General features: G+C 42.1%; 1 protein-coding gene across 3 annotated transcripts in view; it reads left to right on the forward strand.

Moving 5' to 3' along the window:
• The window catches only part of LOC310700490 (cyclic AMP-dependent transcription factor ATF-7), a 103,658-nt gene that overhangs the window by 69,768 nt on the left and 15,599 nt on the right, over nucleotides 1-18,291 (forward strand). For all 3 annotated transcript variants that reach the window (XM_083490197.1, XM_083490196.1, XM_083490198.1), the window contains exons 3-6: nucleotides 822-918; nucleotides 8,906-9,024; nucleotides 14,999-15,133; nucleotides 16,468-16,625. In XM_083490197.1, the coding sequence (XP_083346323.1) occupies nucleotides 822-918; nucleotides 8,906-9,024; nucleotides 14,999-15,133; nucleotides 16,468-16,625 (509 nt within the window). The remainder of the gene's footprint in view (nucleotides 1-821; nucleotides 919-8,905; nucleotides 9,025-14,998; nucleotides 15,134-16,467; nucleotides 16,626-18,291) is intronic.

Here is an 18,291-nt window from a genome sequence, read left to right on the forward strand (position 1 = left end):
TGTTTTGGTGACATGCAAATATTGCCCAATTTTATTTTATCACCTGCCTTTTATAAGATTAATCATGGTTGGCTGTCTTCACCTTGAGCTCTCGTGTGGGAAATCCAGTATTACCAGTAGAGTCCCAGAGACCAGGACCAGCTGTACTTTGTTCCTTCCTATAATAATATTGCAGGTGGAACATAGCATATTTTGGCACACGAGATGTAAAGGCCCTTGTTCATTGGGAGTGATGATTGAGCTCTTGCATTTCTGTATTTGTAGCCATTGGCCACTGATCTTGAGCCAGCCTAGCTCAGTCATGTTTCATAAACTGAGGACCAAATCGCCTTGTAGATGCCAGCTCTGTTTGGCACAATTCAGGCCATTAACTGATCCTACTCCTACCCCTCCATTGCCAATAGTAAATAATTTCCCTCTCCATTAGTCAATAATAAAGTGGCACATTTTGCAGAGCACTGCAGAGAGAATATTTCATGTCTCCTAGTCTAGTGCAGTAACTACACGCTGTTGCCTTTTTTCTTCCCTTTTTAAATTTTGATTATTAAACCCATTTCTCTCTATTAGCCAGGAGCTCAACATGTTATGGCTTTCCCCCCTTCCATTTAGAGAAAATGTGTTCATGCAACACTTCTCCCACAATCTGGCCTGTTATGTTTTTGCTTTACACTTTGTAGTGATTATATTATAGCCGCTGTCCTGGGGCAGTCCCACCCCACCCCAAATCCTGGTGTAGAATGTACAGTTATAATATTAAGTGTGTTCGTGCACTTATTGTTCTCTCTTTCCTCTCCCCTCCTCCCTGCCATTTTTCATTTTAGAGGTTTACAAATGAGGACCACCTGGCTGTTCATAAACTCAAGCATGAAATGACACTGAAATTCGGTCCTGCCAGAACGGATTCAGTCATCATAGCAGGTACGTGTTACAATCTAGGTCAGTTTTGAAAGTGGCACGTTTAATACAGTCCAATTGTAAGATCAATACCAGAGACCAGATGCACTGAATATCATCTTCTCTACTCAAATTGTGACCTTCATTTATTCAGAAAGAGGTGGGAGGAAGGAATAAAAAAAGAAAGCGAGAGGCTTCTAGGACTCTGCTTCTTTATGTATTGTGGCAATACCAGGTTTTGCGTTTAAGAGTGAAAAATGTACAGACAAAAGGCTTTTCACATTTCTTCATACTTTTTTTCAGGGTGATAAACAAAAGCTGACGAGCTCTGCTTCCTTCCCTCCTCCCAGGTGTCAATTTTCTGAAGCTTTTAGGCTGTCACTTAATAAATCTGAAACTCCATCTCATGCATTGGCTGTTGCTGGGAGTGCATTTGCAGAGTTCAGATGAGTCTCTCTCAACAGGCACAGTCAATGCAACCTTTTATACAAAATTTCAGGAAAATATACCTGGCTGTCTCAACAGTAGGCTATTGCCATAAACTGTAGGCTGCTGCAGTTGGGGAATGTCCCCGCACCCTGTCAATTATCCTTCATTTGTGAATCCTTAAAAGGAAGTGGCAGGGTTGCAGTCATTGAATGGAATGGCTTTTTCTCTATTGATTAGTGAAAGAAGAAAAATACGATATGATACGATACGATATCTTTATTGTCATTGTCCCTTGCGGAACAGTGAAATTGAAAACTACCACAAAACTACCACAAAACTACATAAAAACTACATAAAAACTACATAAAACATTCAAAAACCCCTAAAAACTCTAAAACCCCATTTTAAAATACACTATACTACAGAGACCCCTTATGCTGCATTTAGAACCAGAATTGCATTAGCGTAGAAACTGTTTTTTCAGGCGGCTAGTCCTGGCCTTCATAACCCTATACCTTCTTCCAGAAGGCAGAAGCTGAAAGAGATCATTTCCGGGGTGTGTACTATCATGTGCTATCTCTGCCACTTTCTTATGGCACCTGGCAGCATAGATTTGATCTAACGTGGGAAGAGTGCACCCAATAATTCTCTCTGCAGTCTTTACAACCCTGGACAGCATTGTTTTTTCCCTGGCCGTGCATGAGTTTCTGCTTGAGAATTAGTCTGCGCCATGTTTGATTACTGTTAATGTCCTCTATGTGGGGCTGCCCTGAAGGACAGCCCTGAAGCATCAGTAGGTGCAGAATGCAGCAGCAAGTACACTTTTAAGAGTTTTGTCTTCCAGACATAAAACACCGTTCAATGCCTGGAATGGTTTATTACACTGTGCCTGGAAACAGATAGGCAACCAATTTAAGAGCCTGGTTTTAACTTTTAAAGCCGCAAATGGTTTGGGACCACACTGTCTGAAGGACCACCAAGTACGTGTGTGTGCGCATGCCTTAAGATCAGCATCGGAGACCCTGCTCTCTAGTCCAGCAGTGAGAGCTATGAAGTTAGTGAGTACCAGGGACAGGGCTTGGTACTAGGGCTGTTCGATATATCGTCCAAAACCGGTTTGTAGTCAACATCATGATAACCGTTTCATAATACTGACTTGGCAATATACCTTTTTTTCCCCAAAAATTTTTTTATTCATTTTATGACACAAATAAACAACACAGACAGAAAAACAAACAATACAAACAGATTATTGTCTTATCCTTATTTTTTCTAAACATTGTTAGATGGGCTTCCCCAAGTCCCCGCTATCTGATTTTCATTTTACCTCATCTTTAGCAGTTTACATATATCATAATTTCTAACCATCTTCACATTTCCCTTACAAATAATACTATTTTAAAATACATTATCTTCTACTTCTAACCCTACAGCCTATATCCACTTCCATTATTTTAAAATACACTATCTTCTACTTCTAACCCTACAGCCTATATCCACTTCCATTGACTTGGCAATATACTGTGAATCACAATGTTTGTGTGTGCTGTGTAAAAAATCACGATGTGGGGAAAACTCTGAAGGTGGTCATCACTTCTCTCATGATTCCTGCCGCCCCTTGTTGCTCTGTTCTATAAAATAACAGTGGTACACAGTGGTACCTTGGTTCTCAAACTTAATCCGTTCCAGAAGTCCGGTCCAAAGCCAAAGCACTCCAAAACCAAGGCTCACTTTCCCGTAGAAGGTGGTGCCTCGCAAGACGAAAAGAATCCGTTCTGTGATTCTCTTCGTCTAGCGGTTTTTTCGTCTTGCGAAGCAAGCCCATTGAAGGATTAGCGGATTAGCGCTATTAGCGGCTTTTAGCGGCTTATCTGCTGATCGGATCAGCTGATAAGCGGCTTAGTGGCTTAGAAAAAGGGGGGGAGGAAAAAAAACCAGCAGGAACTCGCAAGACATTGTCGTCTTGCAAAGCAAGCCCATAGGAAATTTGTTTTGCGAAGCACCTCCAAAACGGAAAACTCTTTCGTCTAGCAGGTTTTCCGTCTTGCGAGGCATTCGTCTTGCGGGGCACCACTGTAATGCAAAACGGATTAATCCAATCCAGACTTTTACAAACAACCCCTGAAACAGCAATTTGACATGAATTTCACTATCTAACAAGACCGTTGATCCATAAAATGAAAGCAATAAAATGAAAGCAACTGTACTATAAAATAAATAAAAGAGTATTGTCCATTCTCCATAGGGTCACGAAGAGTCGGACATGACTAAACAACAACATTGTGGATGATAAAAATTAAAATTTTCTTACCTGCACTGATGATAATCATGGTTTGGATGGGGTTTTTTTATCCATTTCTGCAGTCACACAATTAATCAATCAGTAGCTGAACTGGGTTCCATACAGTCACAAAAACAAATTAATCGAAAAAGCCTCAAAAATAAATAGCAAAAACTAAAGCACCAAATTTAATCCATTCCGGAAGTCTGTTTGACTTCCAGAATGTTTGAAAACCAAGGCACAACTTCTGATTGGTGCAGGTGCCCCAGAAACAATAGCCAACAGCTGCATCAGATGTTTGACTTCTGAAAAATGTTCGAAAACCGGAACACTTCCTTCCGGATTTTCGGCATTTGGGAACCAAGGCGTTTGAGAACCAAGGTACCACTGTAACAATATTTAAAATATTAAAAGGTAATTAAAAATGTATAAATTTCAGGCTTCTGAGAAGTAGCAGTTGCCTAGACAATACTCTGTTAGCTGTTACATATTTTCATCCTTATTTCAAACATCGTGATACTGCATAATGTAATGTTGAAAACCAGATATTGCCCAGACCTACTTGGCACAGGACCTTTTCTGCTGATCTAGTCTGAACAATATCTCGCCAAGAAGCTACATATCCACCTCCTAAAAACTTTTTATTTCATCCTGTTTTTGGTGATTTTTATGGCACGGTGGTTGTTTGTTTGTTTATAAGGCATTTATTTAGATATGCAACATGGAAAACAAAGGTAAAGAAAGTCAAGTAAAAAAAATCCTACCCAACCCAACCCATCCACCCACACTGTTAACAGTTCATCAGTGAATTGCGGTATGTTTGATACCATTGTGTTTGGTTAGAGGCCAATCAAACATAAGGGAGTACGAAAAAATGCGGACTGTAGCAGACAAGCAGGGGGGCATATATCTTTCCAACCATCATGTCTTAACAACCAGATATGTAAAGATGCTGCTGGCAAGACCTTGTTCACATGGCACTCTGTTTTAATAATGTATTTATCAATTACTGTTATTTGAGTGTTGTGGGTTGCTTTATTGTTTTAATATTTTATAATGTTACTGTTTTTACTGATTGTGCTGTAAGCTACCTTGGGAGGGTGAACACCCTAAAAGGTGGGATAAAAAAAATCTTTGTGAATTTTATTTTCCAATTTTTTTTATTGATTTTACACATTTATCACAGAATGACATAACAAAGAAACCCAAAACACACAACAAAGAAAATCACTCTAAAATACAATAAAATTAAACACAAAAAGTTTATTCCTTCTAATACCTAATTCTCATAGCATTGATGGCTGACTTCCTCAGATCCCCTCTAACTGAATTTTATTTTTTACATTTATAACAATTCTCCAAGTTCATATTTCTAATAACATTAACTCCTTTCATTTACTAATCTCTTCTCCTTTATTAATCTTCTAATCCTCAATGTTTACTACCACATATCCTTATTCTACCCCTAGGCCTATTTGTTACTTCCAAGGATTTTCTGTTTATCTTATATTACGGTATTTAGCTAAATATTCTTTGAATTTCTTCCAATCCTCTTGTGTCTCCTCTTCTTTCTGGTCGTGGATTCTTCCAGACAGGTCGGCCAGCTCCAACATCTACATCTGCCAAAAAATTATTTGTGAATTAACATGCATGTTTCCATTTGCTTGCCGTATACAGGCAACGACTGTTTTGTGCAGGGGTTGCGTTCCTGACCACCCCTCCCTGCTCATTGGTGGAACATATGTAAACCTGCCCATGCCCTGTTATGCCCCCTTTCCCAAACACTTCCAGGGGCTGCCCAATGCCCATATGCATGGTCACTCAACAACTGGAAGCGCTTAAAACAATTGTTGCCTGTATTCCACAGGATGGGTGTGGGAAAGAGCTTTTGAGCCTTGTGACAGTTGTAAAACTTGTAGAATTTTGGCAGGTGTGGTTTATTTCATTCCCTCAGCACTGACAGGAAATACCTCTTAGGTGCACTTATTGATACAGTCCTTTTTTCCCTTTCTTTTACACTTGCTATATAAAAAGTTCAGAAGTCACCATTTAGTTCTGTGTAGCCACCCTCTTCTCACCAGGTGCTAATGTATTACAAGCAGAATCCTTCTTCCTCTTGGAACTTTTTCTTCCTGACATATAAAGGAACTACTGGAAGAATTGTGCATAGTATTGTGGGTATGAACAGCTGGAGCTAGGACAGAGCAAATCGCCTTTTCACGTTTTTTTTAGTCCTTTTGTCAAGCACGAAATTATCCACGGTGCTCCAGTGTTGACAACTGCCATCATCTCCAGTTGTGCATTGTGGTGCTGATAGCAACCATTTCAAGGGTAGGAGATGCAAGTCATTTATTCCTCTTGCGGCAGTTATGCAGTAAAATAGATGAGTCACTCAGAACTCCTCTCCAGTCCTTGCAAACATCCTGAAAATAACAGCCCACACAGCTTGTCTCTCCCAGCAAGAACAAATCAGACTTTTCTCTCTGTGAGACCATATAATGTAATTTGCAAACAGAAGGTTCCCTTGAGATTCTGAGCTTGCCAGCCTAGTAAAAAGTCCAGCAAAATCCGAGTTATGTGGACCTAGATTTTCACCAAGGCAATCTGTATCCCATCTTTCTGCAGCTATACTGCACCAAGTGCCTTTGTGGGAGGGGATGGAGCATGCCTTTAGCCTTCATGGATTTGAAAATAAGCTGTGAGCAATTTATTGTGACTATGTACAACTAACTATGTAATTGCTTCCCTTTCCCATAGCTAACAGCAGCAAAACGGGTTATGCATAATAAGCATATCTATCCAAATATACATAATTCAGAACGCTGTTTTACTTGACGCAGACAGGGTTAAAAAAAATCAATTTTATCTTAGTGCAGAATGTACACTGCACTTTAGGTACAAAGCAGAAACAAGTTCATGTAGTAGTTGGAAATAGGCATTCGGGAGCAGAAGTGAAGCAACTGATTCTTTCTAAATAATCACTCTTTCAGTTTCTCTATGGCAAGTAAGATTCATCTCTAGGCAATTAGGAATAGGTGGGTTTTTCGGGGGGCAGGGGATGTTGGTAAAGCAATTAATTACAATTCATTAAGATCTCTGTAAATTGGAAGAGAATTGGTGGTAGGCTTATTTAGGCCACTGATGTGCCATAAATGTTCTTAAACAGATACGTAGGAGCTAATAGTAAAAATTAAAAGGTATAAAAAGAAAGGTAAAGGTACCCCTGACCGTTAGGTCCAGTCGCGGACGACTCTGGGATTGCGCGCTCATCTCGCTCTATAGGCCGAGGGAGCTGGCGTTTGTCTGCAGACAGCTTCCGGGTCATGTGGCCAGCATGACTAAGCCACTTCTAGCGAACCAGAGCAGTGCACAGAAACGCCGTTTACCTTCCCACCTATTTATCTACTTGCACTTGACATGCTTTCAAACTGCTAGGTTGGCAGGAGCAGGACCGAGCAACGGGAGCTCACCCCGTCGCGGGGATTCGAACCGCCAACCTTCCTATCAGCAAGCCTTAGGCTCTGTGGTTTAGACCACAGCACCACCCGTGTCCCTCTTAAATTGTAGATTGCCTTAAATTTGCACTTAAAAGATATTAGTGAGACGATTGACAAAAGGGTGAAGCCCTTCACAAGTGACAGATATGTTTTCTCAATGATATTAGGCTGGGCCAGAATACTGTTATATGAGTTAACCAAGGCTGTGAGCCCTTTAAGAGACACTGAGGTGACCTGATCAACATTTATTTCCTACAGTGCAGGGATCAGTTGGCCAATGGTGTTCCCCACGGGGAATTTAGTTGCTCAGCTGATCCAGCCATGTCTGCCTGCCCCATACCTGACATCACATACGATGTTAGCTATATAGTGGGATGGTTTGGGGAAAACAGCCTTACAGCTCAAATTGGGACCTGTGCCAGAACTTCCCCACTGCTGTTTTAGAGGAACAGTCTTTTTAGGGTTGTCAGTGCAGTACTTGTTATCCAAGAGCAGGGGTCTGCAACCCGCGGCTCCGGAGCCGCATGTGGCTCTTTTACACCTTTGCCGCGGCTCCGGGGCGGATACTAGCGAGGGGAGGAGGCGCATTGTGCGCCCCGACACTCCCCACTGTGGCGGGCGCTGTACTGGCTGTGATGTCGCATGGGGGCGGTGCGTGCGTTAGTCACGCACCGTCCTGACATCACCTTCCCACCCGCCCGCTACATTGTAAGTGGCATGTACGCTGGTCACTGCATTGAAAGAGGGCATGTACGCTGGTCACTGTTTTGAAGGGGAGTGAAGAATACACACACAAAAAAGGTAACTTGTTAATTTAACGTTTATTTCTATGAGGAGGAGTAATTCTGAGGGGTCAAACAAAGAAATAATAAAAAGTGAGAAAAAAGTTATTTTTATAATGACGAGTTTTGCGGCTCCCAGTTTTTTTTTCCTTCGGAAACGGGTCCAAGTGGCTCTTTTTGTCTTAAAGGTTGCAGACCCCTGTCCAAGAGGTATGCCCCATGCTTAAAGGATCCTGGAGCATATCTTTTAGGTCATGTGGCAATGCTATCTAGAGTTGATAAAGTGTCAGACTTTCCTTTGGCTCTGTTCTTCTCACAGTTGTATCTTCTAAAAATGCCCCTGCGTCCAGCTTTTTGCCCAGCCCAAACTGTCATTCCACCCGTACAGCCACCCAGGTGGACATTTATTCTCCCCAACCCCGTGACACTACAATGTCCACCTGCCTCTTCCATAGTGAATTCCATATTCTGCCCATGGCACCAGCAGAAGGATTTCTTACGATCAGATTTGTGTGTGTAATTTAACAGAGATATTAACGTTTTAAAACAAACCATTACAGCTTCTTTCTTCTTCAGCTGCTCCAATACGAATCAATAATATAGTCAAGGTGGCAGTTACAGAATACCGAAGCACAAATATTCAGAAATGTGGCTTTTGTGTAGATGAGTGGTGTCAGGTGTTATCATTTGGGTTGAGCCCATGTAGTGTTAAGGTGTAAGATCCATACACCCAGAAGATTTCTCTTATTTCCGGTGTTCTTGGATTAGATGGCAATAACTGACAAATCTGAGATGTTCCGACTATCTGAATTGAAGTAATCTGCAGCTGGCTGTTCCTGTTCTTTTATTATAAAAAAATTTAAATATATGATCCCTGAAATGTGTGTGTAAAATGTATAATTTTAGCCACCTGAAAACAACATTCAGGAAATTCTATGATGAATAAATAATCCCAGGCTTCTTATTCTGTGAAAATATTTTGATTTGAACTTGTTTTTCATTGTCTTTTGCTCTCTAAACAGATCAGACGCCGACACCAACCCGTTTTTTGAAGAACTGTGAGGAAGTTGGCCTCTTCAATGAGTTGGCAAGCTCATTTGAACATGACTTCAAGAAAGCCGCAGAAGATGATGAGAAAAAGGCAAGAGGCTAAGGGTTTTCATTGAGCTAAAATTTTGAGAGCTGTAAGGGGATTTGTTGTTCCATAGTGTCCTTAAATTATGTTCATCTTGGGATTTTAAGATGCATGCATCAGCAAACATTACGAGCCAAGAGGGTTCATCTACTGTCGCATTTTGCTCCAACAGTGGCCTGCATTGAGTGCATCATATGATGCCACATGGTAGTCGTGGAATCATGGCATTATATTGAGTCAGATCAATAGGCAATCTAGTTTGGTACTATCTGCGCTCACTTCCAGCAACTTTCCCAGATCTGCCATAGTTTTGTCTTCATCTTTCTTCCTAAGCTGGCGACAATAGCTGTGTGCAAAGTTCTTATTTGTAGCTCCATGCCTTTGGTCCTTTTTGCTTGTGTTTTGTATACAGTGGTTCATTCATTGCTTATAGCAGTCAGATGGTTAAGGGCACTTTGAGTAAAAACAACAGCAGCCACATCACCTTTCTGTTTTGTGAATGCATGCTAGCATTTAAATGCTTGATTGGCATCAATCATGACAGGCACGTAAAGTACCACGTGCAATTTTCTGCCCAGAGAAATTGCATTGTAACTAAACTGAAGTTAGTGGGTTGCTGTGAGAGGATGAAACACAGGGAAGCTTCCTTCCCCCCAGTGTTGAGATCTGACCTTTATCCAAGCACTGGGTCCAGCTACGGCCATTGAGGCAATAAGGCAGAGGGATCACTTCTGTAGGCTATTTTTCAGCCCTGGAGTAAGGAACAGCAGCCCACCTGTCTGCCGGTGAACAAGCATGGCATTTGGAGTGCATTGAAATGTCTTTGTCCTGCTTGAGATGAAAAGGGTACCACTTTTGGAATGTAGAAGCTAGCCATTCTTATTATCAGCATAATTAAATATATATGTGTATATATAATTGCATAATTGTTATATTAAATGTAATTATATAATAATAACAACAACAACAACAACAACAACAACAACAACAACAACAACAACAACAGCAGTCTGAATGGCTATAGTGATCTAGAAGCCTGAATGAACAACAAACAACAACAACAACAACAACAACAACAGTCTGAATGGCTATAGTGATCTAGAAGCCTGAATGAACAACAAACAACAACAACAACAACAACAACAACAACAACAACAGTCTGAATGGCTATAGTGATCTAGAAGCCTGAATGAAGTCTTCAGGCAAAACTCTTTTTCCAATTTATCTGTGAACTAAATTGCCTACCACTAGATTTCCAGTAGAGTGCAAAATATTTACCATGTTGACTAAATAGAGCGATTTTCTTGCATTCTTCAAAAGAAACCTATAGGAGGGGTTCTTATTCTTATTCTTATTCTTATTATATATTGCAAACTTTGGAGCCCATCCCAGCCATTGCTGAAGTTAGGTTTCAGAGCAGCCATGTAAGGAATGAATGAAATTGCAAAGCCAAAACAAAATATATGCAAGTTTCTTCCCAAAATTCTTTGAATATCAGTTTTCATGAAACTACATTCTAAAATTGTTCAGGGTTTGTTTTGTGTTTCTGGGCATTCTGAAAAGAAAACTTGGGTAACACATCTTTAGTACATCTCCTTTTGTTTTGCTTTTCTCCAGACTGAATTCTGCTTGCTAAACAAGTAGACGTCTATATTCAATCATCTTGTTTCTCAGCTGTGTAAATCAAATTACATTAATGTCTTTCCAAAGACTGTGTCTTTGGGAATTCAGATATATAGATATAAAATACCTCTTGCTTTTCTTTCTTTTGAAGAGGCCCCCAAAGCAGCTTACATAGTTACAATTACGTGGCAAAAAATTAAAACAAAACAGTAAACAAAACAAATCCATTTATCAGCCAAAAATTAAAGAAATGATGGCCAGCTGGGCTTTTATCCCTCTCACTTAAATATTTTCTATGTAAATCAAATAAGTACCATGGATCTCTCAGCCATGTATTGCTGCAATAGTCTCACCTTTCAGAGCAGTGTCATTTCACAGCGAGGTGGTCCTTCCGTGTTACATTTTTTATTATTTCAGCGCAGAATCTTAATCTTAGCATTTATTTTGAGGGTTGTTTTTTTAATGACGTGGTAGACAACCCACAGTCTAGCCAGATATTTTATATGTTAAGACCACCCATAATCCTGGTGTTGTACTGTTTTTAATAGCTACCGTTATGAATTCTTAGATTGCTGGAAGTTTGTTTCTTGTTTAATAGGGCTCCGGCTTAATATTTCTGACCTCCAACAAGAGACTGCCGCAGTTCAAAGCTTGGCTCGGTGTCGGCAGGCCGAAGGAATTACCCCTTCTAGTACGGACTTGGATTGTTAGATCCAGCTGGTTTGCTATTCAGAAAACTTGGCAGGGGCTGCTGGGCACATTCATGAGATGCTTTGAACATTTGGCTGAGTTGAGTCCAGTTGCTGGAGCTCGTTTTAGTTCATGTGGGATTTTATTTTTATTTATTTTTTGTCCTGGATAGCTCCAGCCACAAGAGTTTTTTTGTGGTAATTAAACGCAGAGAGGGTATTTCCAGACACGCTGTTTTGTGGGTGATTGGTCTTCCCAGTCACTGCGCTAGTCATGTGTAATCCATGCATTTGGGATGCCAACCATTGTGCCATTCGCTCCTAGATTCTGAGGCGCTTCCTTTGCACGCAGCAGGAAGCAAAATGGGCATGACATCTGGAAGCACATGTAGCAAGGGAGGCAGCTGTTTGTGTTTATTCCATCCTCCCAGTTACTCAGGTTGGTGACATTACTGTCTCCTCCCCTTCACCCAAATTTTGTCCTGATAACAAGCCCGTGAGGTAGTTTAATCTGAAAAATAACTGGCTGGTGAGCTTCGTGATGAAATAGGCATTGAATCAGAAATAACCTCCTCCATCCCTAGGCCAGCATTCTTAACTGGTATATGTTGGTTCTCTCTGGGAGCTCTAAACTTTTTCCTTAATTTTAAAGTGTCTGTAGTGATAGTTAGTGCAGGTTATTCAAAGACATATATGTAGAAGACATGAGTCTTTGTTGGAGCAGCTCCTCTCATCATAGTTTATGCTTCCTCTCCTGTCTGCATTATAACGTACAGCAGTACCTCGGAAATCGAACGGAATCCGTTCCGAAAGTCCGTTCAACTTCCAAAACGTTTGGAAACCAAGGAAGCTCCTGCAGCCAATTGGAAACCACGGACAGTGCCGGATTTACGTATAAGCCAAACAAGCTATAGCTAGGGCCCCACTCACTTGGGGACCCCCAAAAAAATTAAAGGAAAAAAACCTGGATGTACATTTCCAAAAATATAAGATAAAAAACTAAAATGAAACCTACGTACAGCAACAGTGTTTTGTGTTGTGCAGGCTCCTATTCGTTATGTGCAAATGGCTTTAGATACCTATTAGGTCCATAAATTACCATACAGCATATATTCAACACAAAAAACAGTGACAGTTCGTTGTTGACAAAGGACAGCTGGACATATAAAGGGCCCCATTACCTTCAGTAGCTTAGGGCCTCATCAAACCTAAATCGGGCCCTGGCCGCGGAAGTTGTGTCAGACGTTCGGGTTCCAAAGAACGTTCGCAGACTAGAACACTTCTAGGTTTGCGGTGTTTGGGAGCCAAAACGTTTGACTTGCAAGGGGTTCAGGATCCAAGGTACAACTGTGTTTATTTTATGTAGTTATAGCATTTCTACCCTACTACTCTTCAGCCAAAAAAGGCTTCAGAGCAGCTTGCATACAATCCAAACAAGGGAATCCCTACCCGCAGGCATATGATCTAAAACAAAAACATGACATGCAAGGGACAAGGACAGTGAGAAAAGAGGAAAAATCTAAATCAAAGCTTGGGCACCAGTTTCCTACACCAGATGTTCCTATGATGACCAGCTGGCACAGTTTGGGGGAAGGAGGTACCTGATGGAGCTGGGCCTTCAGCGAAGCTCATGAAATGAGACCTGCTTCTTAACCCGCCCACTGAGGCAGCTGAAATGGCTGCCCCCAAATGACCATTGAGGGGAGAGGAGGCCTGATGGAGCTGGTCTGTCACAGCAGAATCAGTGGAGTGAGCTGTGGTTCACAACTTTCCCAATGAGTTGTCTCCTGGCTAGTGACCTTCCACTTGGTCATCCTCCGGGGACTAGAAGAATCTGTTGTAGTGTGTATTGTACAGAACTGTAGAAGAGATGTGACCATGTCCAGATTATCTAAGGCACACCAGTTCTCTAAGAGAAGGGTTGCGGCCCACACTTTAAGTGGCTTCTCATAAAATGGTCTCCTTTCAAGTTCATTTTCCACACAGGCCACTTTTCCCATACTGCTCTAAGTTGGCAACTTGGGGTTGGAGGGAAGAAGAGGGAACATTTCTCAGTGGGCTACGTTTGGCCAAGGGGGCTTCCGTTGCAAAGGCCTCCTTTAGACTCCCTAAACTTACAGTGCGCAACTCTCATGACTTTCCTCTCAAGTGTACGGGTGTTAAACTGTCAAGAAATTAACAAGCCTATAACCCTATGCAAATAAATTTGCTCCAGAATCTGGAGTGGCTTTCAGGACCTTTTCCTCGGCATTTGGAAATTGCTCTTTCTGAAATCAGTGGCATTTTATTTCTACAAAAAAGCATATTCAGAATTGTAGCATTCATAAGATAAACTATGGTTTATCTCCATGCATTGCAAGGAGGAAGTCCCAAGAGGCTGATTCCCTGGAATCCATAGTTTAAACAAAAAAATAAAAACATTGAGGTTACTCCCTGCCTGTCAGGATAGATAACTCTGAGCCTGCGCTAAAGAAGCAAAGGGATAAAGGAAGAGCAACAATGGTTTCAGGAAGTGCCGCACAGCTCATAGTTGCTATTATGTTGGCTCGGAAGAAGCTGGTAATAGAAGTGGGGGCTTGAGGGGAAATTATAGTAAGCAATGGAGGTAGGAGATTAAAGGAGGATAACCCACCCTCAAAGTACAGCACGGTAGAAAGCAGAGAAATTTAGCTTTTTTTGGGGGGGGGGAGAAATTAGCAGCCAAAGAAAGGAATGAGAAGCAACAAGAAAAGATATACGATCCATGTTTTTTTCTAGATAGCCACTAAAAGCAATTCCCTGACTTGAATACACCAAATGATGGCTTGCTCCTCATGCTCTCTTGCCTGTTTCTTCCCAGCGCTCATTATGCCTTGTTTTTATCTTCTTGGCGTGTTCCAGAGGAGCTCCATCCAAGAACCGGAGGAAGCATTGTGCTGTTTTTGATTGCTTGAGGACTACTTGATGTGCTTTGACTCTTTCTTGCTTTGCCGCGCACACTCCCAAGTCCCTAGCTTTGCCATTTCCTTTTGCTATTGCTTTGACCCATTGATCTACGGAGGCAACAAGCTGCTGTTAATAAAATTGGAAAGGGCCATGTAGCGCTGTTGAAAATAGGTGTGGTGGCATGGTTCCAGGTTCAGGCATATGGTGAGGTTTTATTACAATGGGCTGGTCATAGATTTGCAATAACTCGTATGGCTCTCTTGTTGGCTTTTGATAAATCAAGCAATAATTCAAAAATGACTTATATAGTGGGTTGCAGCTCTTCTGCGAATGAAAGTGCCTTTTGTGACCGACAGGCATTTTAGCTTTCTTTTCATATTGCCAAGGCTTGGCGGAAGAAAAAAGTCAGGGGAAGTTGCTTGGGTGAGAATTAACTTGCAGAATCTCAAAAACAATGCGTTGCTTTTTTAAAAATATGCATCCTTGATATGAGTTGCTAGAAAAGCCATGCAGTCTGGCCCTCACCTGGGAGGAGAAGGAATACACCTTAGTGAAGGGCAGAGCTGCTCCTGCACCATACATGGTATCTTTGCTTCTCCATATTGACATGCAGTCTCAGCATTCTGAGTCCTTCCTCTCTTAGCGTGCAAAAGCTGGTGGGAGCCTGGGGCTGGGGAAGGTGAACAGATCAGCCAGGCAGCCTGATGGCCAAGCCCTCAAGTATGTATTCTGCTTTTCCATAGTGTTCTGGACCCCTCGATATGTCTCTACCTTCTACCCCAGACATCAAAATAAAAGAGGAAGAACCAGTTGAAGTGGACTCTTCCCCTCCTGATAGTCCGGTAGCGAGTCCACAGTCACCGCAGGCCAAGGAGAAGGTGAGCTTTCGTGAGTTGTCTTTTCATCTGTTTTTCATGGCATTCACCCACTTTTTAAATTTATATTTTTTAGAAAACCCTCTTCTATCAGAAATGGCAGATATGTGTTCGTTATCTTTTATGGTTATACTAGCGTAGTTGTAGGAGATTCAATAGAAGGTGCCCTTTTGGCCCCCGCACACAGAGGGCCACTGCTAGACTTCTGTAATGACATGAGAGTGCCAGTTGTAAGAACCAGCTTCTCCATTTCGTGGGTGGACACATGAAAGGTGTGTTGATCATGCAATTGATGGCCAGCTATGTGTCTCCCCCAGATGCTCCCACAAGCAACATGGGCTGGGGGTGGCTGCAAGATGTACCTGAAGCAGGAGACCATAGAGTAAGAAAAAGCTTTGACAGAATGAAGTTTGTAGAAGCTTGGTTGGTATTAACTATTTTTAAAGCTCTTGCTTCCCTTGATAGAGGCATTGGGCTTGAATTCAGAGGACCATTTTCACTATTCTGGCTCCCTGCAAACTTATAGTAGCTGAGAGGTGGCAATCTGCATCTTCTAGCTTCACTGTGAGCCGAGTAGACAGAAACAAACCTACAGAAAATGTGAGTTTGCCTAGGCCTGGTAAGAAGATGCCATGGTGCAGACTGTTATCTGAAGCCACCCCAGATTACTCCTTAGGTCAGGAGCATGCTGCAGATTTACAGCCCTGATGCATTCATCAGGATTTAGTGTCCCAGCCGAGACACTTGAAAAGATAAAGGGAGTTTCTGCTCAAAGTTCTGAGAGTTGTTGAGGAACTTTGGTGAAATAGAAGAGCTATGTAACTTTCAATGGCCTTCATTTCTCCCCTGGAATGTATCCTGCAGATGTCCTGCAAATCTCATCCATCCACACTTCTCTATTATTTTGCAATTAGAACAAATTATCTGGTATGATGGCACATGATTTTAAAACAACTGGGTGTGCCTTTTGATGCCAAGTGATGTTCTTAAGTAATACTTGCATAATTTATATCTAGCCGCAATGGATGTGAATGGTTTGGGTTCCTTCCTTTGTGTGTCTCCCCCCCCCCTTTTTTTTACTGTTGAATTTATGTATATTTACGAAGCTTATTTGCTTCTTGCAAATTTCAGCTATTGAGTGTGTGATTATTATCTCATGCTCGACACAGGATTTAGCACTTTTGGTTTCTGTGGGTACAGCTGAAGTTAAGTTTCTGTGCTTCAGATTTCCCAGGAGTGGTAGTCCTAGGAATAATGAGGGTTGGTAGGAGGGGTGCATTATTAGTCCCACAAAATGATAATGCCTGGCATTCATTGAGTATGTGCATGTTTCTTAGGAGAGTGCTTCAAAGCCTGTTATCATTTCTACGCCTACTCCAACCATTGTACGCCCTGGGTCACTTCCACTGCACTTAGGATATGATCCTCTGCATCCCACTCTCCCTTCTCCAACTTCTGTCATCACCCAAGCTCCACCTTCCAACAGACAGCTTGGGTAAGTAAGGAGATCGGGGGGGGAGGTGTAGGGACCTTAAGAGGCCTCATATTGGGCAATCACTGAATGACCAGGAGTTTCTCCTGCAAATCTCGTGATTTTAGATTTTGTAGAATTTGCCAGTTGTGTATGAACCTGCACAAGAGCAGACACGAAGGGGGAAATAGGATCCTAGGGACTGTTAAATCATTTAGTACATGAAGAATTGACACAGAGAGACAGCAAATTAAAGATTGAGAAGGGACAGGGAGAACCATCAAACTTAAACTATGTCTCATGCATAACACTTTTGCCGCAAGTTAAGGCTTCGGCCTCGTATCTGTCTACTTTAAAAGTCTCCGGTGTCACTCCTGCAGTCTCCTTCCCTTGAATAGAGGAAGGCTGAGCAGATTCTTCTGTAAAAGGCTCCAGCTTCTTGGACCCTTACTTGAACTTTTCTTGCTCCCTCTCTTTAACTTTAGAAAACCTTCTCACTTGAATTTGTGGCTTGTTCAGGTTTCCAGATCTAGCTGGAACCATCTCCTGACTAAGACTGGGATCCAAGGAACAGCTCTTGTCGTGAGGGAGGTAAAACCTCTCCTCCTCTCCTTCCCAGAGGCCAAGAGCCAAACTGCAGCAAATGCATGTAGATGTAATACATACACGATAGATGTATTTTTAAAAATGAAAAAGAGCCACAGGATTTAAGACTTTTGAGTGAAGAAATGGTAGCTACTCAATTATTCCCCTCTCAGCTACAGTCATACCTCATGTTACGTCCGCTTCATGTTACGTTCTTTCAGGTTACGTCTCGCAGCAACCCGGAAGTACCAAAAAGGGTTACTTTTGGGTTTCGCCACTCGCGCATGCACAGAAGCAAGAAATGATGTCATGCGCAGAAGTGACAAATTGCAACCCGTGCGTGCGCAGACGCTCCGCTGCAGGTTGCACTCTTTTCATGTTGCGAACGGGCCTCCGGAATGGATCCCGTTCATAACCAGAGGCACCACTGTATTTTTTTATGCTGGACACCCCACCCAAGAAGGGAAAGCTTTAAACAGCCCCCCTGCTGGCTATTCCACAACTGCTGTGTGACCTCCCATGGCTTTTCTTCCATATATGAAATCCGTTAGGAGGTTGCTTCACATCTCTGCCATATGAGGACTAGTTTGGCCCTGAAATGGATCCTCTCTCTGGGTAATGACTTCTTTTCCTGCAGGAAGGAGGGGATCTTTGGATGGGTTGGCCCTCCAAGGATCCCCCTCCATTCCCTGCAGGAAATGGACCTTCACAGTAGACCCAATGTTACAATCTCAAAATGCCTCCTTCAGCTAGCAGTTCAGGTACATCTGGAGAGCTATCTCTCTGCAACTTGAGACCTCAGTAAGCATAGCTCCTATTTAAAATGCTACTGCCAACCCTACATGGCCCTTGGACCATCTACTCTTGTAATTGCACATGCGCTGGGGTTGAAAGGCCAGTGAACTTTACACCTGACGAGATGGCGCTCTGCCTGAAAGCATCTCTCTCTCTTTCTGTTGCACATCTCTCTAATCCATAATAAGCTCAGGTGATGGATGCTGGTTCAAAAGTTGTAATTATCAAGCCAAATATCAGGAAATTTGAATATCTTTGCACATTCTGTCTAAACCTGAGCAGATCTATGTAAGCTGGGAGCACCTGTGCT

This window comes from Podarcis liolepis (assembly GCF_965112155.1).
Source record: "Podarcis liolepis genome assembly, chromosome: 2".
In the NCBI taxonomy this organism is placed as follows: Eukaryota; Metazoa; Chordata; class Lepidosauria; order Squamata; family Lacertidae; genus Podarcis; species Podarcis liolepis.